The sequence below is a fragment of the Polyergus mexicanus genome, unplaced genomic scaffold (genome assembly GCF_030449975.1).
Source record: "Polyergus mexicanus isolate NDT 795.1 unplaced genomic scaffold, iyPolMexi1.0 SCAF_17, whole genome shotgun sequence".
Taxonomy (NCBI): domain Eukaryota; kingdom Metazoa; phylum Arthropoda; class Insecta; order Hymenoptera; family Formicidae; genus Polyergus; species Polyergus mexicanus.
Genome location: NW_027223337.1, coordinates 3,643,050 through 3,668,655, shown reverse-complemented (window position 1 = coordinate 3,668,655; position 25,606 = coordinate 3,643,050). Strand labels below are relative to the sequence as shown.

Below are 25,606 nucleotides of genomic sequence, written 5' to 3'. Positions count from 1 at the left end.
TTTTTCTAGACTTACACGAAAGAAAAGACCCAACAAAAGAGTTTGCCGCCACATACAACTTTGCAGAGACAAGTGAAGGCTAACAGGAATGTTTATATACCAAGGTTCGTATACAATATATTTTGAAAAGTATTGACAAGCTTTTATTCTTGTGCCAAATTGATCCAATTGCGAATAGTATGAATATTTATTTCATGAGCGGTCTTTGCGCACATGGGGCCTTATGCGAATAATGATTGCGGGGCGTCTATACAAAGTATAATTAATAAAACGTGGACGTGTACGTAGAATAGAAAGGAAAAAAAACAAAAAAAATAAACGTTCGTTGATATAAAAATTATTATAGAAACTTACAATTATTTTCAAAAAATATATTTTTAATTTAATTTTAAAAAACAGTTACATTATTGCTCGGGGCCTTACGCAATTGCATTAGTTGCTTGTGCTTAAGATCGGCCTTGATCCATTTAATTGTGTAATTTTAAAATAGTGTTATCTTTTTTTAGATTTTATTTTCCAGGAGGAAAGCCAGTTCCTCTCACGCAATTGGAAACGATTCTCTCAAAAATTATTGCAGCCTTTCAAAGTTTACCGAATTGTTGCGCTTCTCGCGCGCAATTTTATACCATTACAAAGGTCAGAATTTATACATCTTTTTAATTAAAATAATTTAATGGTTCTCAATCGTTATTTTAAGGAAAAGCATTAAAATTATCAAACTTTAATTTGTTATATGTATCTCCTAAACCTAAACCAATGTCGTTTCTATCTTGATTTTTGCGGAGAACTACTCACTTACAATCAGAACAACCTCTGCTATAATGTATCTAAGAGGCGACACGAAATTTGTGAAATGTGACTTATTATACATATATATCCTATATACATATATTTTACTAAATAACTAAAGAAATCCTAATTTATTTAGAATTGATCAAAAATTAATAATATATAATCAACTACTTAGCCAGCTGTTTTGATCTTGTATCTGTTTTTAAAGAGTTAATTTTTTAACAATGTTACCAATTTTTTGTGTAAATTTGTTGCATATACATATAGATTTGAATACTTTTCTATATACTTGGCGTATATTTTTACCTTTTTAATAAAAATTAATAAATGATCTTGAAGAGTAAATAGCGGATGTCCGTGTAGATATCATTCGTGTGCTACTTGTCTACAAGACACTTGTACGTCGCCACTTTACTGTTCAACATTTCATCGTCCAATGTTTCATCCTCCACGATATTTTATCGTCCGACATCTCATCATTTAGATTAGTACATTTTCTTGACTCGTAATGTTTTTGTTAATACTTTTCAGTCTGCGACGTTCCATCTGTTATGTATATTTGGATGTGAAACGAGATCTAGTTCCATGTGGATTCTGCGCGAAGCGAGATTCAACTCATATCGCCCGATGCTTTGGATGCGAAACGAGATTTATAATTATACGATTCTACATGGGTTTTCGCATGATGATAATTTAAAATATAGTAACTTTAGTGATTGTAAATATTAAGTAAAGTATAATGAGAGAGAGAAAAACGGTAAAATGAATTGTAATGTACTAAGAGTTGGGCGAAGAGGTGTCATTGTGAAACAGATTAGGATTAGACAATGAAATGTAGCGTGATGAAATGTCAGATGGTAAAATGTCGACGGTAAAGTATCCATAAATTATTCATACAATAATTGTTCATACAATAAAGTCATAAGATCATATAATTCGCAAATATCTTAATGAATAAACCTTCGTGAAAATATTCTCATATAAATAATGATGACAACAGTCGCGAATCGCAAAAAATAAATAACATAAATAATGAACGCAATGTTTCTGTTTTCGACCGGACTTTCTTTAATGTACATAAATAAAAAATAGAAAAAATACAAATGGTCAAACAATAAAAAGTCAGAAAGTGTCAAATATGTATTGCTATCGGTCATGGACATTCCAAAGGTACGCCAGCATAAGTCGAAAATCATTATCCAATACAAAGTCTTATCTAGAACTTGCGAAAGAAAAAATTAAAGTCAGACAACCGCTTGAAAATTTAATAGTGGTGGAAAAATGAGAACTAAGAAGTAAATTCATAGTTTTACAAAAACGCAATTCACCAATGGAAAGTCCATAACATGTAAAATCAAAGCCGTGTACGAAATTCACATAACAGTAACGCTTCGCAGCATAACTTAAACTGCCGAACGGGCGCAGAAGATAAACCCATATGAAAACAAATGAGATCAAGAAGGCGAACAGAAGCAGACATAAAATCGAAATTGTAAGATGCGGCAAATTTAAATTTTATTTTTTAATATTTTGAACAATTTTGATAAAGAAAATTTAAATTTGCATTTGATATCACAAAAATTTTTATCGATAACAACATTGACATCCTATTTAGACGTACAGACAAGGATAGCATCACAGTTGCTATGAATCAATTTTCTTATATTATAAAAGTGCAAGAGCTATTTAACGACAAAAACACGTACATGATTGTTCAGCAAAATCCTATCAATAGAATTATTTTCGATTTATTGTATATTAATTGTTAGAGAGGTGGAGGGACCGCGATTTTATTTCTGTTCAGACTTACAGATTTTTATATTTCAGCGTTCTGTTATTACCAAGAGTATATGGATTGCTTAAGATCCACAAACAAAAACATCCACTCAGAATCATAATCTCTTTCATTAATAGCTCTTTATATTTATTAGATGCATTTTTACACAATATCATACATGAAAGCATTCCACTGCCGCAGAGTTATGTCTTAAACAGCTTTCATTTCATCGAGAAGACTTGATCGTTTGTATTTTTTCTATTTTTTTATTTACATACCACTGAAGAAAGTCCAGTTGAGGACAGAAACGTTGCGTTCATTATTTATGTTATTTATTTTTTGTGATTTGCGATTTTTGTTATCGTTATTTATATAAAAATGTTTTTACAAAGGTTTATCCGTTAAAATATTTGCGTAATATTGTATGATTTTATGACTTGAATATATTGTACGAATATCCGCTATTTGCGTCTCAAGCCCATTTATTAATTTTTGTTTTATTTCATGGGAGTTACTTTGGGTGTTCTTCCGAAAGTAACTCATCGATTTAAAAATTGAGGTTTTTTATATATAAAGTAGAGGTTGAAAAGAGATTAAACCCAAAATTTGAGCCACGGCAAATTATTTCTTCGATTTTTATTATTATAAGTAATAATTCAATTCTAAGACATAGATTGGGTTAGATTTTTTGGGGGTGGGAGTGCAGGGACGCAGTAGGTTCCGTCCCTCTCTCCTACGGGAAGGCTCCATTTCTAAAAGAAATAACCAATCCAAACTTATTTCTGATTTAAAATAAAAATCTGATTTGGGTTAGGTTATATTTCCCGGAAGTGGAGCCTTCCATGGGGGGGGGGGGAGGGCGGAACCCATTGCGTCCATATATACGCTTTCCCACCCACGATTGTGAAGTGGACCTTGCTTCTCGTTGTAAAGTATATGCGTGAACGCAGTGGGTTCCATTTCTCCCCCGCTCATGTATTCGATTGCATGTAATTTGATACGTAAGTTTTTCGAAATATTATCAGTTAATTATTTTCATTGTAATTGAGTGTGTTCCTGCACTTAGCGTCATCCGGAACTAACGACGAGGACGTGGCAGATATTTCGTCCTATGATTTTTTATTTTTTATTAATTTTTTGTACTTTTTGTATTTTTTTGTATACTTTATATATATATTTTTTATATAATTTTTATGTTAATTTTTGTTACATTAAGTTATGTTAATAACTTTGTAATAAAAAACAAGCAACGCTTAAATCTTTTTGGAGGATACTCAGGTCAGTGACCTTGACTTGACAACATTTGTCATTGACGTTTGAAGGGGCTGTTCTTATGTAAATGTATGTATTTGTCAATTTGTAAGATTTTAATATATGAAAAAAAATTAACACGTAATTTGCCGTGGCCGAAATTTTTTTTTCCTGTTTGTTTTTGATTTTTTTTAAGTTCCTACAAGCACGATGCTTAATTCGATAGGTCACATTCGGAAAAATATCCGCTTTTTTTGTTAATTTATCTTTTTAAATTTTTAAAGAATTTTTAAAAAAATTTTTGTTGATTATCTGAAATTGTAATATGTGAAAAAATATTATAATACTATTTTATTTTATTATTAATACTATTTTAAGTTGTTAGAATCCACAAGGCTCTCCTGTTTTTTTTGTCATCACTTTTCTCATTCAATCTGTATCTTCTCCAATGCCTTTTAAAATATCTGTGAGATTTCTGTTATCTTTTAGTGTCTCTTCGCAATCGTTCATCAGATGTCTGTGTTCTAGCGTCTCCTTTTTGTCGCCACATATTCTACATCTACATAATCTTTCTTTCTGTCTTCTCCAGTATTTGTACCTTCCTCTTCATTTCCGCATCTGAACCTTGCTATTATTCTCTGCTTTCTTTCCTTGTTTTTTTTTCTGTAGATACCTTGGTATAATTCCGTTCTCAGTTCTTTGTATCTAGCGCAATACCTTTCCTCCTCGATCTTTTTCTCTTGTTCAATTCTTTGCTCTCTATGATTTGCAGCCGTTCATTTTTTTTCGAAGTTATTTTCTTCTGCGTTTTCATTTCCTGTTCCCCTGGTGTTAATGCCGAGTTTTCTATATTATTTGTCTCTGTTTTTTTTTCCCATTTTGATTTCTCCTTTTCCTGTTTGGTTTGTATCTCTTTCCAACATTCCGTGATTATTTTATTCGTCTGCCTTTTTCTCGTCTTTCCTTCGTATCGCACCGTGTTTTTTTCCCGCTTCTATTCTTATCTTGTCTATCTTCGTCTTTTCTCATATTAGATATGCCATATTAGATATGTATTGAAGTATAATTCTAGCGTCCGTTTGTATATTTTTCTTGTAGCTTTTCTATCTTTCCTTTCTCTCATCATCCCCATATTTCTATTGCATACAGAAGAATGCTCTCCACCAGGCTTTTGAACATTTTTATTCTTCTGCCAAACCTCCCCAAATTTATTCTGTTCTATGTTCCATACTTATGCCGTTGTTATCACTGTTTTCTTGATTGTTTCATTTATGTGCATTTCATATCCTCTGCTTTTTTGGAAGTAGAACCGTAGATACTTGAATTCTTCGATTTCTTCCAGTCTTTCTTCATTTCACTTCTACTCTTTCCTCTTCTTTTTTTGAATATCATGACTTTAGACTTTTTAGCTTTGAGTGTCAGTTTTTCCTTTTTAGATACTTTTGGAATCTGCTTATCATCTGCTTAAGTTCCTCTGGTCTTTTAGTTAATAATACCATGTTGTCTGTATAGGCGAGTGTCCATATTTTTCTTGTTCGATCATGATCCGTCCTGCGTGGCTTTTTCTCATTCTTTTTTCCAGGTCTGTATATAACATGAAGAGCATTTGGACTCAGTGGGTATCCTTGCCTTATCCCTTTATTTGTCCAAAATTTGTATGTTCACTCTGACGACGTTCCTTGTTTCCTATATATCTCGCTTAATCTTACCCTGATCTTTCGGCTGATTTTTGTTCTCTCCATTACCGTCCGCAGTTCTTCTCTGTCTATCTTATTAAAAGCTTAAAGCTTTTACATCCGCGAAGAAGGTGTAGATTTCCCTCTTTCTCGTTAACTAATTCTCTGTTTGTGATGTAATTCAATATAAAAATATTATATCTCTTCCTCATTTAAAGCCTGCTTACATTTCTGGGATGATGTATTTGTTCTCTAGTTCGGTTTTCAATCTTTCTTCCAGTATCATTGCATAAATCTTATTGTGCAGTGTTATGTCTCTATAATTTTTCAGATTCACCTTGTCACCTTTTTCATAGATAGGAACGATTATTCTTTCTTTCCATTTTTTAGGGAGCCTCTCTCTTTTTCATATCTTATTTATAATCTTTCTCAGTTTCTGTTTATTTGTGGTCTCTGATTATTATTTTCCTATTCCTATTTATCTATATTTTATTTTCAATTCTGTCTTCTCCTAGTGCTTTCTTTTTTGTTTTTTAGTTTGACTGTCTATCTTTGTATTTCGACTCCTGTTATTTCGTTTTTGTTCTTTTCTGTTTCTGCGACCTTGCTTGCTATCTCGTTGATATTTCCTGGGATTTCTAACCTTTCTAATAAATACATAAAATAAGCCCTTCATTTTTCTATCTTGATCATTTTTGTGATCTTTGTTCTTTTTTTTCTGTCTCTGTTGATATATTCCCACGCTTGATTTTCATTAGTGATTTGCTGTATTTCATGCTCTTCTCTTTCTTGCCATCCTTTTTTTTCTTTATATTTGCTGTTGTACTATTTTCTCTTTTTTTCATAGTTATCTTTGTTATCATCTCCTCTCCTCCATTTCTTTAATGCCCTTCTTGCCTCTCTTTTCAGCTCCAAGCACTCCTTGTCCCATTATTTATTGGTTCCTATGCTCCATTTTCAAATCTTGACTGTCTTCTTACTTACTGCTTTAGTTTTTCTGTCAGTTTTCTACCATTTCGTCTATTTTCTGTGTAGTTAAAGATATGTCTTTTTAGCGAAGTTTCTTTTGCCCTCTTTTGTTCATATTCTTTTTTCTCTGCACGTCTCTTCTTGATTGTCGTCTGGGTTCGTTCATTTTCTTTGGAGTATATATCTGTTCTTATCGAAAGGTGGTCCGATTCAATTCTCTCTTCAACCACAAAATTTTCTATATTTTCTCTTGCTTTTGCGTTGATTATCCCATAGTCTATTACTGAGTTATCGCGCGGATTTACACAGGTCCATTCTCCTGTCTCGTCTCCTTCCAGATTTCCATTTAGTAATGCTCCATCCTCCTTCTTCTATCAGTTCCAATATTATTTTTTCTTCTGCGTTTTTTATCTTGTCCCTTGTTTCCCTTTGTATCTCTTTTTTACTGTTTTCTCAGTTTATCGCGCCTTCAGTTCCTATCTTTGCATTGAAGTCTTTGCCGACTAAGGACCGTGACACATAGAAAAACGTAAGCAGTAAGACTTAAGACTGGAAAGCGACCAATTACATTCAAGAACATAAGCAGCCATATTAAAACATAAGCAACGCTGAAAATTCCGTATGGATGAAATTTTTAAATCTTAAGTTTTACCGTTTAAGTTTTTCTATGTGCCACTGACCTAATATTTATCTGTTTTCTGGGGTGCGAATTGCCTGCTGTAGTTCTTTTACTGTTTCCTTTATATCTCTGCTGTACATTGTTAAAATTCCGATATTCTGTCTTGTTTATTGTGACTTTTCTTTCTTGAATTTCCTCTGACTCGTTTGTGGTTTTTTCTTTCTCGAGTCCTCTTCTTATGCCTGTTATTATTCTTCCCTTCGCTCTTCCTCTCGTTTTTTCTCTTTTGGCTGAAATGTATTTTCATGTAAACGTGTTCGACAGTTTGTCTTTCAACTTCTCCCTGTTTTTTATCCATGTTTCCGTTAACCTAACTCTATTGCGTCGTATTTCTCTATGTCTAAAGTTGCCTGTCTTTATTAATCAGGCTTGCAACGTTCCAGAAACCTGCCACAAAAGTTTTCCCTCCCTTTTCTTTTTTGTTTGTGTAATCCTCGGATGTCTTATTTTTGGGATTTGTCGGTATCTTCTGCTTATTTGCTTGTTGCTCTGCTGACTGGTCCTTCCCGAAAGTTTTCCTTTTCTTTTACTATCTACCTGCACTCATTCCATTTCCATGTTTTGCTGTTTATTATAACTTGGAAAGAAAGCGTTTCCGGACCCATATTTATATGACTTTTTTAAATCCTTGTAATGAGTAGAATATGGTCTTAAAATTTGGCTATCTATTTTTGAAACACCCTGTATATTTTTCTTTCCACTTAAGAATTTGTTGTTCCAGTTATTTTTCAATTGCTTTTCTACTTTATTATTTCTATTTTTGCTTCCCAGGAATATAGCTCGGCGATTACCACTCTTTTGCCTGCTTTCCTTCTTTTATCCATCTAGCATCTTTTATTCTTATTTCTATCTCTAATCGATCTATAAGAAACTTCATTATTTCGATCAAATGTTCTTTCTCTGGCATCTTTCATTCTTTGATTACAATATTATTTTTTCATTCTCTTCTTTCTCTCATTTCTCTTTATGTACCAGTTGATTGTTTGATTGTTTTTCTATCATTCTTTCCAGATTTTCCAGTTTTCTGTTTATTTCTTCTTTTCTTTCTTCTCATTCACTCTGTCTTTTTCTTTTCTAATTAATTCATCTTTCAGTTTTCTCATTTCTGCTCTCGTCTGTTTGCTTTTCTTCTCACATCTTCTCGCATGCTTGTAATAAGCCTTATCAAATCTTCTAATTGTTTGTCTCCTCTTTTTGATTCCTTTGCTGCTCTTCGTTTTTCTGTTTTTTTGCTTCTTTGCTCTTGTTTTTTTCTTCCTGATTCTGCTTTCTCCGGTGCCTATTGGTCATGAATTTACTTTTCTGGATTTTTTTGATTCTCTTGCCGGGCTTATTTTTGTCAATGTTTTGCTCCTTCATCTCTGATCCTTTTCTTTCGAAATATGCACTGGATGGGGATTGGCTATCTGATTTTAGCCTGGCAAGCTGTTCTGCTTTTGTGGGTCTTCCTCTCTTGTGTAGTTTTATTTTTTTTTTGTTCTCCCCTGTAATTTGTATATCCTGATATTTCCTGTCCCCTACACTTGCTTTCTGTTTCTCGCTTATAATTCTTGTTTTGTCGGCAAGTGGCATCCGTCTCTTGATTGGATAATCAAGAGACGGATGCCACTTCATAGAAGTCGCTTCTGCTCAGCTTTTTTTTCTCTTCACATTTTCCACGTGCCTTTCTAACCTCTTAATACGAACCTTTTGTTTTTCCATTACTTTTTTCCTTCTACGAGTCAAGAATTAATTTTTTTCGCGTATCTCGTCGTTTGTTTTGATGTTTTGTCCACTTTCTGTTAATTTCTTACTCTTTATTCCGTTTTTTCTTGACAGTTCATTTTGGCACGTCTACCTTCGTACACATATCACGTGATTCCTCATGAAAATGTTTATATAATACGCATGTTTATTCAACAGATAAATTCACATTGCAAATGTTTAACTTATATAATAAAAACTTAAATAAAAACTTATGTTGAACATCTTCATGAAGAAATTTTTGATAAATATGCATAAAAGGTTACACCTCACCGATTTAATCATCACTTAAATATGTTGCAAGGGAGAATGTTCTGAGTAATTCCCCGCAAGAATCAAATGGCGGTTGGTATTGGTTTAGGAGATATAACAAATTAAAGTTTCACAATTTTAATGCTATTCTTTATGTATTATAAACTGATATTAGGAATAGTCGTATTTATGTACGTCGCCTGTACGTACGTAATCTGTTTATGACCTTCTAAGTTAGCAACAATCGGTTTTGATATGAAACAAGATCTATTGTTGCACTGTTCCACATAGGTTTGCAAGGTAATTATACAGAAAGAGGACAAACTTATATATGACCTTGACTTTGATATATATACCAGGTATATAAATATGAAATCGGAATTTGCCCATAGATGGCCCTAGCTGTCAATGTAGTTACCGTCAAACCGCGTCATTGGCGCCATTTTCTTGTTTTGACATCTGATAAAGATTTTCAACTCACAACAATACAAGTTTCATACAACAGCATAGTTTTTAATAGCGTTGAACATGTCGAATTTTGTGCCTGGAAACTACGATTTGCGGACAGCATTGATTTTCTGTTACCATTTGAAGAAAACTGCTGCAGAATCGCATCGAATGCTTGTCGAAGCTTACGGTGAGCATGCTCTTGGTAAATCACAGTGCTTTGAGTGGTTTAAAAAAATTCAAAAGTGGCAATTTTGACGTGAGAAACGAAGAACGTGGAAGACCACCGAAAAAGTTTGAAGACAGCGAATTGCAAACATTGTTGGATGAGGATGACGCTCAAACGCAACAACAACTCGCGAATCAATTAAACGTGACACAAGAAGCCGTCTCCACACGTTTGAAAGCCATGGGAAAGATCCAGAAGATGGGAAACTGGGTTCCACATGAACTGAACGAAAGACAGCAGGAAAACCGAAAAACCTTGCGAAATGCTGCTCGCCAGGTACAAAAGAAAGTCATTTCTCCATCGAATTGTGACTGGCGATGAAAAGTGGATATATTTCGAGAATCCTAAGCGTAAAAGATCATGGGTAACTCCAGGCGAACCATCGACTTCGACTACAAGGCCAAATCGCTATGGACGGAAAATGCTCTGTGTTTGGTGGGATCAGAAGGGTGTGATCTATTATGAGCTGCTAAAACCTGGCGAAACCATTAATACTGAACGCTACCGACAACAAATGATCGATTTGAATCAAGCTTTGCGTGAAAAACGACCAGAATATCAAAAAAGGCAACACCAAGTGATTTTGCTTCATGATAATGCACTATCACACACAGCAAAACCGGTCAAGGAAACGATTGAGGCGTTTAGTTGAGAAATACTTTCGCATGCGGTTTACTCACTAGACTTGGCTCCATCCGATTACTACTTATTTGCATCGATGGGACACGCACTTGCTGAGCAGCACTTCATTTCTTACGAAAATGTACGAAAATGGCTCGGTGACTGGTTTGCCTCAAAGGAGCAACAGTTTTTTTGGCGTGGCATCCACAAATTGTCAGAGAGATGGAAAAAATGTATAGCTAGCAATGGGCAATACTTCGAATAAAATATTTTTTATCATTTTTATACAATAAACGTGTATTTTCTATACAAAAATTCCGGTTTCATATTTATATACCTGGTATTGTCAAGGTCATCATTCTGAATGATCCTGACCTTGAAAAAAGTGGCGGTCACGATCCGTTAAAAAACTGTAACGTATTAATATAAGCATAAGCAAAAGTATAAATTTTAATTTTAAATCAGAAATAAGTTTGAGTTAGGTTATATTTTCCGAAAGTGGAGTGTTCCCCCGTAAGAGGAGTGGAGACTACGTCCACGCATACACTTATCAGCTACACAACAATTGTGGGTTGGATCTCGCTTCACGTTGTGAAGTATGTGTGGACACAGCGGGTTCCGTCACTCACCCCTGGATGCTCCACTTCCGGAAGATATAACCTAATCCAAATCTATTTTCAGTGTTAAAAGTAAAATTAGGTTGGGTTAAGTTAGAATTTGTTCGAAGTGCTGGTGAAGCTCACGCATTCAATAAATAATATTTTTGGAGACATGACTTAGAAATTCATATAGCCCATGTTGAAAGCTGTTAAGAAACTACGAGAAATAGGTGAAACCGATTATTGAAAAAATATCTATGATCATGTATCTATCCCATAAACAAACAAACACTTTTTCCATGTCTATTCTACAACAAATACAACATACACAAACTTCACTTTTTCTAATATTACTGTATAATACCTGAAAAAAAAAAAAAACATTAAAACCGTGAAATTTTAATTTGTTATATTTCCTAAACCAATGCCGATCGCCACTTGATTCGTGCGGGAAATTACTCAGAACACTGTCCCCTACAAAATATATCTGACAAATAAACCTACCCAAGTGTTACACTACGATCTTTTTTAAATTTGGTACAAATATAGAACTACCAAAAATATTTTTTTATTTGTGCCCATAAACGGTTTTACGGGTAGTTAATCTTCAATATTCAACCCTCATTATTCAATCCTCTACCATTATAAGTACAACAAAAATGCATAAGAAATAAAATTTAATGCAAGATATAGAAGCTTTTTGGATCGCTAATTATGAATGTAAAGTAAGATTTGCAAAATTATTTGTATAAATAATAAAATGTTGAAAGAAATTAGCAACAAAGTTGAAAAAATATAGTATAGTGACCATATGTTATAAGAGTTATTTGGATAAGTGATTCTAAATATGGCATTAAATTTGCAGGGTTGGGAAGTAACGCGTTACTTGTAACGTCGTTACCGTTACAGTTACTTTTTTTTGGTAACGATTGTTACTTTTTTCTGTTTGTAACGGTAACGGTAACGTTGTTACATTTTTACAGTAACAGTAACGAATTAGCCGTTACTTTTAAAGTTATTTTTTGGTTCTTTATTATCTTATATCTATTCAATAAATGTATTTTTTGAAAAATATTTTGTAGCCTTTTATCATAGGCTGCATTCTGATAGTCATTGGCAGTACTGAAAATGTATGGTAATGTAAATTATAGATTTTACAATATTGACAGTAAATATTGTAATATACTCTTAATAATATCAATATTTCTCTTATCAATATTTAAAAACAATGTTTGATAAAATTTTCGACAAGATTGAAATTTGTAAATTACAATTTAAATTTCTATAAAGATAAGTGTATTAAAAAGTAAAGATATTAATATAAAAAATTAGAATCATTAAATAAGTTTAATATAAAAAATGCTTGCTATATAGAGATTAATTTAGAGTTTTTAATTGTAACATAGATTATTACATTTAATATTGATTATTAAATAATTTTATAATCTAGTAGCTTATTTTAGCATTACAAAAAACAAAAACATAACGAAAAAGTAACGAATCGTTACTTTCCAAGTAACCGTAACGGTAACGCGTTACTTTTTAAAATCAGTAACGAGTAACGGTAACGAGTTACATTTCACAAAAAATAACGGTAACGGTAACGCGTTACTTTTATAGAATAACGTTCCCAACTCTGTAAATTTGTAAAGTGCATTGTTTTAAATTATTCAAATAGTAAACAATTTAAATAAATCAGCAACAAGATTGAAAAAAAATTTAAGTGTTTTCTAGTGGCTTAAGATATAGAGGATTTTTGGATTGCTCTTACATGTCACTAACACACACACACACGCACGCACACACGCACACACGCACGCACGCACGCACGCACGCACGCACGCACGCACGCACATTTTTTAAATATTATTATTACATATTACATATATTATTTACCTTTTTTTAATTTTATTGAATATAAGATCTTTTATTGATTTTATATTTTTATTTCCTTTTGTATTTCTATTTTTTTTGATAAATATTTAATATTTAAAAAAGTTATAAAAGAAAAGAATAAAAATAAAAAAGATAAGAAAGAATAAGAAAGAATAAGAAAAATAAGAAAGAATAAGAAAAATATAAAAGAAAAAAATATTTTTAAAAACCTACAAAAGAAAATAAAAATGGAACCATCAAAAGATCATAAAATTAAAAATGAATAATAAATAATATATATAATATGTAATAATAATATTAATGAAAAATGTGCGTGTGTGTACGTGCGCGCGCGCGGTGTGTGTGTTAATAACATATATAATGAGCAACCCAAAAATCCTCTATATCTTAAGCCACTATAAAGCACTTCAATTTTTTTTAATCCTGTTGCTAATTTGTTTAAATTGTTTACTGTTTGAATAATGTAAAACAATGCATTTTACAAATTTAATGCCATATTTAGAATCACTTACCCGAATAACTCTTATAACATATGGTCATTATACTATATTTTTCCAACTTTTTTGCCGATTTGTTTCAACATTTTATTATTTACACAAATAATTTTGCAAATCTTACTTTACATTCATAATTAGCGATCCAAAAAACTTCTGCATCTTGCATTAAATTTTGTTTTTTATGCAGTTTGTTATATTTATAATGGTAGAGGGTTAAATATTGAAGGGGTAATTAACTATCCGTAAAACCGCTTATGGGCACAAATGAAAAAACACGGGTGAAATATTTTTGGTAGTTCTACATTTGTGCCAAATTTAAAAAAAATCGGAGTGTAATACTTGGGTAGGTTTACTTGTAAGTGGCGATTAAATCGGTGATGACAGATCTTTTATGCATATTTACTAAATGTTTATTTCCCGTTATTATATATGTAAAACACATTTTTCTCTTAAAAAAATATATGCGCATTTTTAGTGTTCAATTTATTAATAATATAAATAAAGATTAAAATAATTATATTAATTACATTAATATGATATTTTCAAATACATAATTGTCGACTTTAATATACACAATGTTTTATTTTAAAAATAAAACTTAATTTTAATATTTAGAAAACCAATTATAAGAATTATAGGAAAAATATTTAACAAAAAGATTTTACGGTTTTGAAGGTGATATAACATAGTGACTTGAACATTCCCCATAGATAACGATTTTCAAAGTCATATTAAGATCAATCTGATCTTTTTTTAAACAGCAATCTATTTTTGGTAATTATGTAGTATAAGGGAGCCACTCCCGATTTCAATAATTCTCACATATATTATCAAGGTCGTCATGTTGAGTAATGTTATGAAGATTTCAGTCGACGGTCATTGTTTATTAAAGTTATAAACAGAAAATGTTTGAGAAATTTGCCACTTAATGTCAGCGCTAAAGGAAGTATTTGGTATATTGGTTTTATGTAGTATAAGGCAGACAGCTTCGATGACCTTGACCTTGACATATGTTGTCAAGGTTATTACCTTGAGTAGCGTACAAAACCAAATTTTAGTTTTAAATCAGAAATAAGTGCGGAATCCACAGTGTTCACGCATATACAATACTTTACAACGCGAAACGAGATTCACCCCACAATTGTGGTGTGGATGGGAAAGCATTTTCAAAAAGACATTCGATGGTGAAAACCAATTAGATGCTTTCTTTGAAATAAAGACTATTATGTATCTTATCAATGAAAATATATAAATGAATAATAAATTAAATACAATAGATAAAAATGTATATTATTTTATAGTTATTATTCTTTGTAACAATATGCACAGTGTCGAAAAAATATGTTTCATTTATGAAACTTTTTTTCCTAATAACTTTTAAACAAACAAACAGCGCAGATTAAAATCTTCATAACATTACTCAAAATAACGACGTTGATAATATATGTGAGAATTATTGAAATCGGGAGTGGCTCCCTTATACATAATTACCCTATTTTTCTAAAGATTAATATCCTACTTTTTGAATCTTACAATTTTTGTTTAAAATAATACATTAAAAAAATTTTTTTATTAGTTTTATTTGTTTAGAAGCTATTTATTAAAAACATTTATTCTATAGATTTTTCTCACAATCAGCGTTATCCGGAATAAACGACATGACTGTGACTGACAATATTCTATCCTGTTTATGTACCATATATGTATGTGTACGGTGTGTGCACGCGCACAAAAATAAAAATAAAAAAGGAAGTTTTGTTTTCATGAAAAATTTTTTTTTCAGTTTCTGATGCCAATGTATTCAGAATATTCTCAAACGTCAAAAAATCACATTTTAAAAAAATGTCCGTATGTATGTATGTATGTGTGTATGTGCACTAAAAGGTCGTGGTTGCTTTAACTTTTGTAAATTTTGAGGACTAAATTTTTTTACATGAATAGAGTATCATTAAAGGATGATTGGTATTGAATTTGGCTAGGATTGGTGAAGAGGTTTTATGTTTTATGAAATTTTGAATTTTTCCAAAAAAGGATGTGATTGCTCTAACTTCCGTAAATCTTGCGATATAGGGCTAAATATTTTTTCATGATTAGAATATCATTAAAGGATGGCTGATATTGAATTTGATAAGAATTGGTAAAAGAGTTCATTTTTATTAAATTCTGAATTTTTCAATAAATGTCAGCGTACGCTCTAACTTCTGCAAATTTTTAAGATATTAGACTAAATTGTTTTACGCGAATAGAGTATCATTGAAGGGTGGTTGGTATTGAATTTGGCTAGAAACGGTGAAGGAGTTCATTTTTTATAAAATTTTGAATTTTTTGAAAAATGTCTGTGCTCTAGAAATGTACGCTCTAACTTCCTTAAATTTTGAGATATCGGGGTTTTTCTATGAGAAAGCCAAAATTGAAAATCCCGCTTGCTTCAAAGCTTAAGCTTTGTGAAAAAAAAAAAACAAATTTTTTTATTTTTTGAAGATCAGAAAAATATTAAATATTAATTTTTTAAATTCTAATTAGGTTCAGTATTCCTCCAAAAAAGTGTTCTCCTTCATAAAAAAAAAATTGAAGTTATTCGGCCCATTAATCTTCAAGATATTTATCAACTTTAAAACGGTGTTTTGAGAAAAAATGCGTTTGAAGTCCAAATGTACAAACAATATTTTTAAAAATGTTTTTCAAAAATATTTTTAACATTAAAATAATGTTTCTCCTTTTATTCATTAAACAATGTTTATACTAACATATGAAAAAAATAACGAATATTTCTTATAAAATAAATAATTAATAAACATTAAATAAATATTATTTTTAGAATCAATTGTATAATGTACAATTAATATGAAAAATAAATATTAAAAACACATTTAAAAAATATTATCTACTCGTTAAGGTTTAGCAGGCTCATTTGAAGACCCGCGCGTTGTCCTATTCAAAGTTATAACTCCATCAATTTTGCAAATTTTTAAATAAAATTTGAAAGATATTCTTCAGACATCATATTTTTAGAAAATGTAAAAAAAATTGATATTTTTGATCCTCTAAAGTAGATCTTTGTAGGCCCTTAATAGTGGGCCCTTAATATTGTAGTTGATTACAGAGACATTACAGCACGCAATATATGCATGTTCTTTCATAATAATTATAAATTCATAAAAGTATGATATCACCCAGCAAGCAAAATGATGCAAACTTTGCGCAAAGTTTGCAGCAAACCCGAGCATGCCTTTACAGTAGAATTGTAACAAGGTGTGTCCGGAAAAAGCTTAGCTTTTGCTGGCAAGGCTTGTCGCAATAGTGTGATGCACATTTTACGCAAATAATAGAGCAAACCTTGCCGTGCACGGCATGACAGCAAATTTGTGGCAAGAACAGGACAAACCTTGCTGTGCACGGGATGACAGCAAATTTGTGGCAAGAACAGGACAAACCTTGCCGTGTACGGCATGATAACAAATTTATGGCAAGAATAGAGCAAACCTTGCCGTGCACGGGATGACAGCAAATTTGTGACAAGAATAAGGCAAACCTTGCCGTGTACGGCATGATAGCAAATTTGTGATCATTCTCTGTATAGGATGATTCAGAAACTCTGCGACAAACTCTGAGGAACGATAAATCTCGCAGAGAAGAATATTTTTTGTGGAGCAACCTATCATGTTTTCTGACGCGTCGTTTAAGAATATGCGACCGAGCAGACAAGAGTCTTAGGTGGTATTTATTATAATTATGAGATGATGATAATATATGAATAATTGAAAATGAATTTATAAAAAATATAATGAATATATGAATTTTATATATATATATATATATATATACATTTTAAGTAAACAATAAACGGATGATTTAAACTTTTTTAGACATTTATCTGCCCGATCTAAGAGAGACAATCAGTCCAATATCTTAATTCCTTATGTTTGGGATTGTATCAGTAATTGAACTGATAGAAATAATTATATTTTTAATCTTCTGTCAGTTGCTTTTTGCAAGCTTTATATATTTTTCATGACTAAAAATCAAATACGAGATGGATGCATATAGCGCGTCGCATAACGATGAACAAGCGAACTATCGGCTGAATACTATATTTTTGTAAAGTTTATAATAAAGTAAAGTTGTAAATTTGCTGTCGTGCCATGCATGGCAAGATTTGCTCTGTTATTTGCGTGAATTTTGCATCTCGTTGTGCCAGAGTATACTTTGTTCTGTTCTTTTCGTAAATATGTTATCATATTGTGTACAATAAGATTTGCTCTATTCTTGTCCTAAATTTGCTATTATAGCGTGTACCATATAACAAAATTTGCTACTAATTGATGTAAAGTTTGTGTTACACCGTGAATAGCATCATACGTGTTCTTCTTTGCGTAAAATTTACGAGCAAGCCTTTTTCTATTATTTACAGCATCGTGAGACAAAACATTTTGCCGTCAATTTGCTTCAAACTTTTTGACAAACCAAAACAAGACAAATGTTTGCTAGACAATTGTTGTCAAAATTAAATCATACCTTGTCGCAAAGCTTTGGCAAAACGTGATTTTAACATTCTTGGCTATCTGGGCATAAATAAAAATCTGCTGATGTGAGATACCGAAATTTTATAGGTATTTGATATAACCTTCACGATCATCAGCAATGAAAATGTCTGTTTAGAAAATGTTTTATGATACAAGCAAAATGTGATAAGAGCCATCTTGTTGGAGCCACGTATTCAAATCAAAATTTTCTAGCAATCTTGGTAATTAATTTTAAAGAAAAATTAAATATTTCATCACAACTATATTTTAAAAAATATATATACTAATAAAAGATATTTGTTAATAATGCTATATCATTATTTGAACTTCATTCATATTGATAATTGATAATTGATAATTGATATTGATAATTGATTTGTTATACCCATCGAGGATTTTCAATAGACTAATAGTAAGTAACAATTATAACGATTCAATATTCCAGTGTTATAGAAAGTTATTTTGTCATTGAAAAGAGAGAATTATATTAAATTTTAAAACTTAGATGCAAAATTCCATCTCATTTATCATATCTATTTGGACAATGCTTGAGTTAGAGTTACATGATACAGATAGTATATTGATTTCAAGGAAGGAGAATTCTATTAGTACACATCTCCGATAAAATGGAGATTTATATCTAGGATAATTAGCACAATTGACCGATCAGAAGATTCACTGCCTAATTGGCTATGTAGACTATCAGATCCCGCTCTTTAAAACCCTATGTGCAGAATATAGACAATCGTGTTAAGCGAATAATTTAACATTATGAAAACTGAAGCCAATTACAAAAAATAGTAAGAAAAATTTAGACTAAAAGGGATACCTCTATTGTACAACAACTCAAGAACCGTTATAAAAGGAAAAAGCGACGTGAATCAGTTGAACAATTGGCGTAGTAGGAGTGAATAAAAGGATATCACTTTTGGCCATGTTTGATTTGAATAATTTATGATATTTACTCAAATAATAGTAAGTCTAGAAAGAATTTAAAAAAACAATGCAGAATTAATAAAATTAATGAGATAATCTATAATTACATATATCACTTTCCTTTCATTCTCTTAACATTAAAGCTCCAATAGAAGTGTCTATTTTTTTCAGAGCTTTCTCTGTTTCCCGTGATGTACACATATGCGCAGCGCATAATGCGCTGCGCGCTCTCACACATATTCACACACGCACGCATACACAAAATCTGATATCTGTTACGTCCACGTCATTGATCGTGGATAGCGCTGAGAGCGAGTTACAGAAGAATTTTTGATAAATAACTTTTAAACCGATAAACAAATTAAGCATTATTTTAAACAAAAGTTGTCAAATTTGAAGAGTAGAATAATAGTAGTTAATTTATTAAAAAAATATCTATTTAAAAAAATATTGGAATATACAAAAGAATACTACGTTATGTCGCCTTCAAAATCCACATAGAGAAACTCTTTCTTGAAAACGTTTTTTATATAACTTTTATTGTTAGTTTTCGAGATATTTGAGTATTACTTTTAAAATGGAGGATGTCAAAGCAGATTGAGTGAAAGGGAAGACGGAGAGAGAGAGACAGGTTTATGAAATATACTTAGATATCGTTTATTTGCTTGACTAGTACGTGTTTCTTTTGCACGAGTTACAGTACGACTGACTGACGATCGTCACTAGAAAGCGCGCGATCGCTGCTTGCCTGCACTCTGCCACGCATGCGCAAAAAGAACCCCAGTTTGTACCAAACGCGATTATCTTTTATTCTCAACACTACCGCCGATTGAGCGTTTCATGCAAATTGACACCATATTTATTCTGTTGCATAAATCTCTAAAGCGATCTCTTGGCAGAGCTTTTGTTAGGATATCCGCGCGCTGTTCTTCGGATGGAATGTACTTTACAGTTATGTCTTGACTGTTAACCTTTTCTCGAACAAAGTGATAATGGATGTCTATGTGTTTTGTTCTCTTATGAAATACAGGATTTTGGACTAGTTGTATTGCACTCTGATTATCAACAAATAGAGTAGTTTCTTTTTCACATAGACATCCAATATTTGACAATAGTTTTCTCAGCCAGATTGATTCTCGTGCTGCCGCTGATGCAGCTACGTATTCGGCTTCAGTCGTGCTGAGTGTTACAAGCTTTTGTCTTTGTGAAGACCACGTGACCGCTCCGTTTGCCAAACAGAAAATATAACCCGTTGTTGATCTCCTTGTCTCAATATCGCCTGCGTAATCAGCATCTGAAAAACCAATTAACTCAGGCTCGCTACCGCCGTTTCTATATTCGATTCCGTAATCGATAGTTCCTCTGAGATACGTGAAAATTCTTTTTACCGCACGCCAATGCTCGACGTTATGATTGTTCAGGTACTTGCTAATTGAGTTTACGGCATATGCTATATCCGGGCGCGATACTGCTGCTAAAAAGACCAAGGAACCCACCGCCTCCCGATAAGGTACATTACTCGATTTTTCGTCGCTTATCTCAGACGGAGATAGAACCACGTGCGGATCAGCTGGCACGTTTAGAGCCCTAGCATCACTCATTCGAAATCTATCGATTATTTTCTTCGTATACGCACTCTGATGAATTATCAGAGATTTTTCTTTTTTATCTCGTAAGATTTGCAGACCAACGAATACGTCTGAATCGCCAATAGTTATACTAAAGGTATCGCTTAATTTATTAACTATAAAGTCTAGAGTCTCTTTGGTATTTGCTGCGACCAGACCGTCGTCGACAAATAATGCAAGATACACAACTTCACTTTCAAACTGCCCGACAAACACGCACTCGGCTTCGCACTTTTTAAACTTGAATTCATTCAAGAATCGAGTAAACCTTTTGTTCCAACATCTCGGGGCTTGTTTTAGACCATACAGGGATCTTTCGAGCTTGCACACTACATTGTTCATGTTTCCTCTTGCTTCACTTTCGATGTCGAGTCCTTCCGGTAACTCCATGAAGATTGTCTCGTCCAGCTTCCCGTACAGAAATGCAGTCTGCACGTCGAACTGCATCAGTTCAAGATTCTTCGTAGCGACTATCGCTAGAAACACTCGCAGCGAGTCGTATCTGATGACTGGCGCAAACGTCTCGGTATAATCAATTCCTTCGCGTTGCAAGAATCCTCGTGCACACAATCGAGCTTTGAATCGATGTGATCTCCTTTCTGCGTCTGTTTTCACGCGAAAAATTCACTTGGAGTCGATCGTTTTCATGTTCGGTGTTCTCGACACAAGTGTCCATGTGTGATTTTCTTTGTGCGCCCTCAGCTCTTCTCCGATAGCATTTGTCTACTGCGTGGCTTTTGTGCTGTTCATTGCTTCCTGATATGTGTTGGGAATCGTATATTCGGCAATATCTGCGTCATATCTTCCCGGAGTTTTGATGTTAGCTCGATTTCTGAGCATGCGCGGGTTAACTGGAGGATTTTCTGCTCTTACCGCTGCATCATCTGCTCTCACAGCAGCTGCGTCTTGCGGTGTCTCATCCTCGATCTCTTCTCCCTCGATTTCCTTCTCAGGCAATTGGAGTACTATTTCGTCCTTGTCTTCTTCATTTTTCGGCTCCATTTGCGTTGATACTTTTCCGATTCGCTCGTTGAAAACAACATCCCTCGCCTCACTCACTCTCTTCGTCACGGAATTGTACAGTCGATAAATCGCGGAATTGTTTTTGTATCCCACAAAGATTGTCTTTTGCGCGCGAGCATCGAGTTTTTGCGTGAATTGTTTCGGTATGTACGCGAATGCTTCCGAACCGAAGATTCGCAAATGTCTTAGATCCGGTGCCTTTCCCACCCACATCTCGTAGGGTGTTACCGTGTCACTGGACCACACTGTTCTGTTCAGAACATAAACCGCACAGTTCACTGCCTCTGCCCATAGGCTTAGAGGCAAACTCTTTGCATGGATCATCGTGCGCGCACTCTCAACGATTGTACGATTGTCCCGCTCGGCCTTTTCGTTTTGTTCCGGAGTGTACGGCGCGGTTGTTTCTCGTTTTATTTCGCGCGATGCGAGATACTCGTCCATTTGTTTGTTACAGAATTCGCGACCATTGTCCGACTTCAGGATTTTGATTGATTGCCCGAATTTGTTAGATATCATTTTTTCAAAAACTTTAAACTTTTCATACACTTGAGATTTTTGTTTTAGAAAATATACGTGTCGATAGCTACTCGCGTCGTCCTTGAATGTTTAGGAAGTATCTCGATCCACCGGGTGACTCTACCGACATTGGCCCACATACATCCGTGTGCATGATTTCGCCAGGCTTTGTCATTACTTTCACTGGGTTTTTGTTTAACGGTAATCTATGGGATTTCCCGAGCTGGCATGGTTCACAGAAAAAGTCAGTTTTGTCGGACAGCGATACTCCACTGACCAAGCCCTTTTTCACTAGCTCACGTATCGCGCGTTTTCCCACGTGTCCCAGTCGCTCGTGCCACACACTCAGATTCGTCGTTGCGACATTTGCTTCTTCGACACTATCCGGTTTCACGACTTTGAACAGCATGCGATACACGTCGTTGCCTTGCTTCATTCCCGATGCGATTACAATGTTATTGCGCACTATTTCAACGCAATCTTCTCGAAAACGTACTTCGAAACCGATATTTGTGCATGTACCCACCGAGAACAAGTTTTTTTGTAACTTCGGAACGAACAATACCTTCTCGATGCGCGCGTCTTGCCACACACCGTCGATTAACTTTTTAATCTGTATCGTTCCTTCTCCGACAATGTCGTAGTTTTCATTATTACCAAGCGAGATAGTTCCGCCACACTTGTTCACTTGATAGTCGGTAAGCCACTCCCGTCGGTAAGTGAGATGTCGCGACGCTCCACTGTCGATGAACCAGACTTCGCTTTGGCCTGCCGCCATCAGTTCTCGTATCTGTTTGCAGGTGAATTCCGCTTGATTTTTGGGCGTACATTTCACACTTGACGCACTCGGTTTTTCACTGGTTTCCACCACGAACGCGCAGTCGCGAGATTTTTCGTCGCTATCTTTCTTTCAACGCGCACTTTTGCATTCCCGCGCGTAATGTCCCATTTCATGGCACTTATAGCATTCTATCTCTTTCTTTGGTTTTCGCGATTTCTTCTTATCACGTTCCTTTCTCGTTGCGACCAGCGCGCTTGCTGCGGCGTCGTTCGCACTGAGTCGTATGTCTTCTCGTATGAGCCTCTCATGTAGATTGTTCAAAGTTTGTCGATCCGGATCTACACTGTCCCACGCGATCTGTAGCGTGTTAAACTTTGTAGTCAGACTCGCTAAGATCTTCGCCATTATGGTTGCATCGGACACTTTCTCGCCAATATCCTTGAGCTGACCCGCCATGTTCATGATTTTCGCCACGTGCTGTACTGCCGAATCTCTTTCATTCATACGATATGCATGAAATCTTTGCAGTAGCCCCAACTTATTCGTCTCTGTCTTCTGTTCGTGTATGAGGCATAGTTTATCCCACATTGCTTTCGCGTTTTCACAGGATAACACACACACTTGTTGCGACTCTTCCAGATTCGACAAGATGATGAATTTGGCTATGGCATCGTCCTTTATAAACCTTTTTAACTCGGCCTCGTTTCCGGCAACGACTGCCGGTGCTCTTCTTGTGCCCTCTACCACGTCCAGAACATCGTTGATCAGGAATAATGCGTTTATTTGCGCCTTCCATCCCTGAAAGTTCGTCCCGTCGAAGCTCTTGACGCTTTTTACTGAGATGCCTACTGACATCGCGGATGCAAATCTCTTGTTCACACGAGCCCGATCTCACACTTACGCACGACCGACAATGGCGAACTTTTCGCCACGTGTTTTTGGCGGAAACTTCTCTAGAAAAAAACTCTCTCTACCTTCCACACAACTATTGCAGAGGATTGGTAACTGGGCCCATAACCTGTCAAAGCAGATCGAGTGAAAGGGAAGACGGAGAGAGAGAGACAGGTTTATGAAATGTACTTAGATATCGTTTATTTGTTTGACTAGTACGTGTTTCTTCTGCACGAGTTACAGTACGACTGACTGACGATCGTCACTAGAAAGCGCGCGATCGCTGCTCGCCTGCACCCTGCCACGCATGCGCAAAAAGAACCCCAGTTCGTACCAAACGCGATTATCTTTTATTCTCAACAGAGGACATTATATATTTCTTTTTTATATTATTAATTATATTTTAAAATATTCAAAATGATAATAAAGTATATTTTCTTTCAATTTGTTAATTTTAATTACAACTATTAAACGGATATTTATTTATTTTTATCATTAATTGTTGTATTATGTATTTCTTTATGTCTTTATTTTATTATTAATAATATAAAAAAAGTTTAACACATATATATACCTATCTTATAATTAAATAGTAATCACACTTCTACTCAGTATACATACTCAGTAACCATTCTAGTATGATTTGGGATTTCGCATTTTTAAATAACTCGTTCCATAACTCGCGCATAAATAACCCATTCGATAATATGAGTTTCATGGGGTAAAAATTCGCCAGAAATCTAATGATCTCGAATGCAAAAACTAATTTTGTAATAGTGAGAAAACGTCAAAATTAAAATAAAATTTTAAAAAAATCGTTTTTTTCCAAAAAAATCGCTATTTTTTTCTATTTGACAGAAATAAATGTGTGTTTTTATAAATTGAAGTTAAAATGTTGTATTTTGGAAAAAAATATTTTATAAACATTATAGAATATTAAGGATTTTTTAGGAGTGTTTTAAAGTATGATATATTTGAAAAGTGAAAAAATCAGTAAATGGTTTGTTTATAATAGAAAAAAACATTTATTTTTTCAAAAACATTTTATTTGTACTTTCCGTATAACGCCTGCATATATATATAATATAAAATAAATGAAATTACTACCGTACGTTGTATAGCAATTTTTTTCCCCGCAACTTTGTAATGCAATGTTTGTTATTGATATTAAGTAAGATTAGATACGTAAACGAAAAAAAAAATAAAAAAATTGAAAAAAAAAATGTCGCGCGCCGACGGGACTTGAACACGGGCCAGCAGCGTGCCAGCCGTGAACCTTGCCTACTGCGCCGTGCTCGCTTGCTCGACAACGGAGCAGAGTTACTGGTATACATACCGCGCGTGAAACTCTAGATTTTCTCGGAAACTAAGCCGTAGTGCACAAATTCCCGTTAGCCACGTACTTAGGGCAAATACCTCTACAACATATCTGAGTCCCATCAAAATCCATTTGTATCATGTTGCGGGGTCCCCTTGTTAGTTAATTTTATTGTTCTTATTGATATAGAAAATAGAAAAAGAAAAATGTAATTAAATATTTTTAGATCTTGTTTTACATCTTAAGCAGCAGGGAATATAAATCTCACTTTGCTTGAAAAAACGAAATTCTATACGAAATTGTAAATTTTAAAATCTTGTTTTGTATTTGAAGTATTAGGTGGTGTGCGACGGATCTTGCATAGAAAGCCAAAAATTTTTACACATAAAACTGTATATTTTTAAATCCTGTTTCATATCCGAAGCATCAGAATATAGGATGTATTCTGATATTTATAACTTTAAAAATAGAGGTTAGATTAGGTGTGAGTAGCATTTAATATATGTTTGGTGAGAGACCTTTTCTTTATTTACTTTATAATATACTTTAAGATTGAAATCGA

The 25,606-nt window shown here is 33.7% G+C and overlaps 1 protein-coding gene across 11 annotated transcripts in view; it reads left to right on the top strand.

Annotated features, from left to right (window-relative positions):
* LOC138940618 (uncharacterized) overlaps positions 1-25,606 on the top strand; it is a 191,057-nt gene that overhangs the window by 92,651 nt on the left and 72,800 nt on the right. For all 11 annotated transcript variants that reach the window (XM_070309673.1, XM_070309678.1, XM_070309677.1 and 8 more), the window contains 2 exons: positions 10-104; positions 507-636. In XM_070309673.1, coding sequence (XP_070165774.1) covers positions 10-104; positions 507-636 — 225 coding nt within the window. The remainder of the gene's footprint in view (positions 1-9; positions 105-506; positions 637-25,606) is intronic.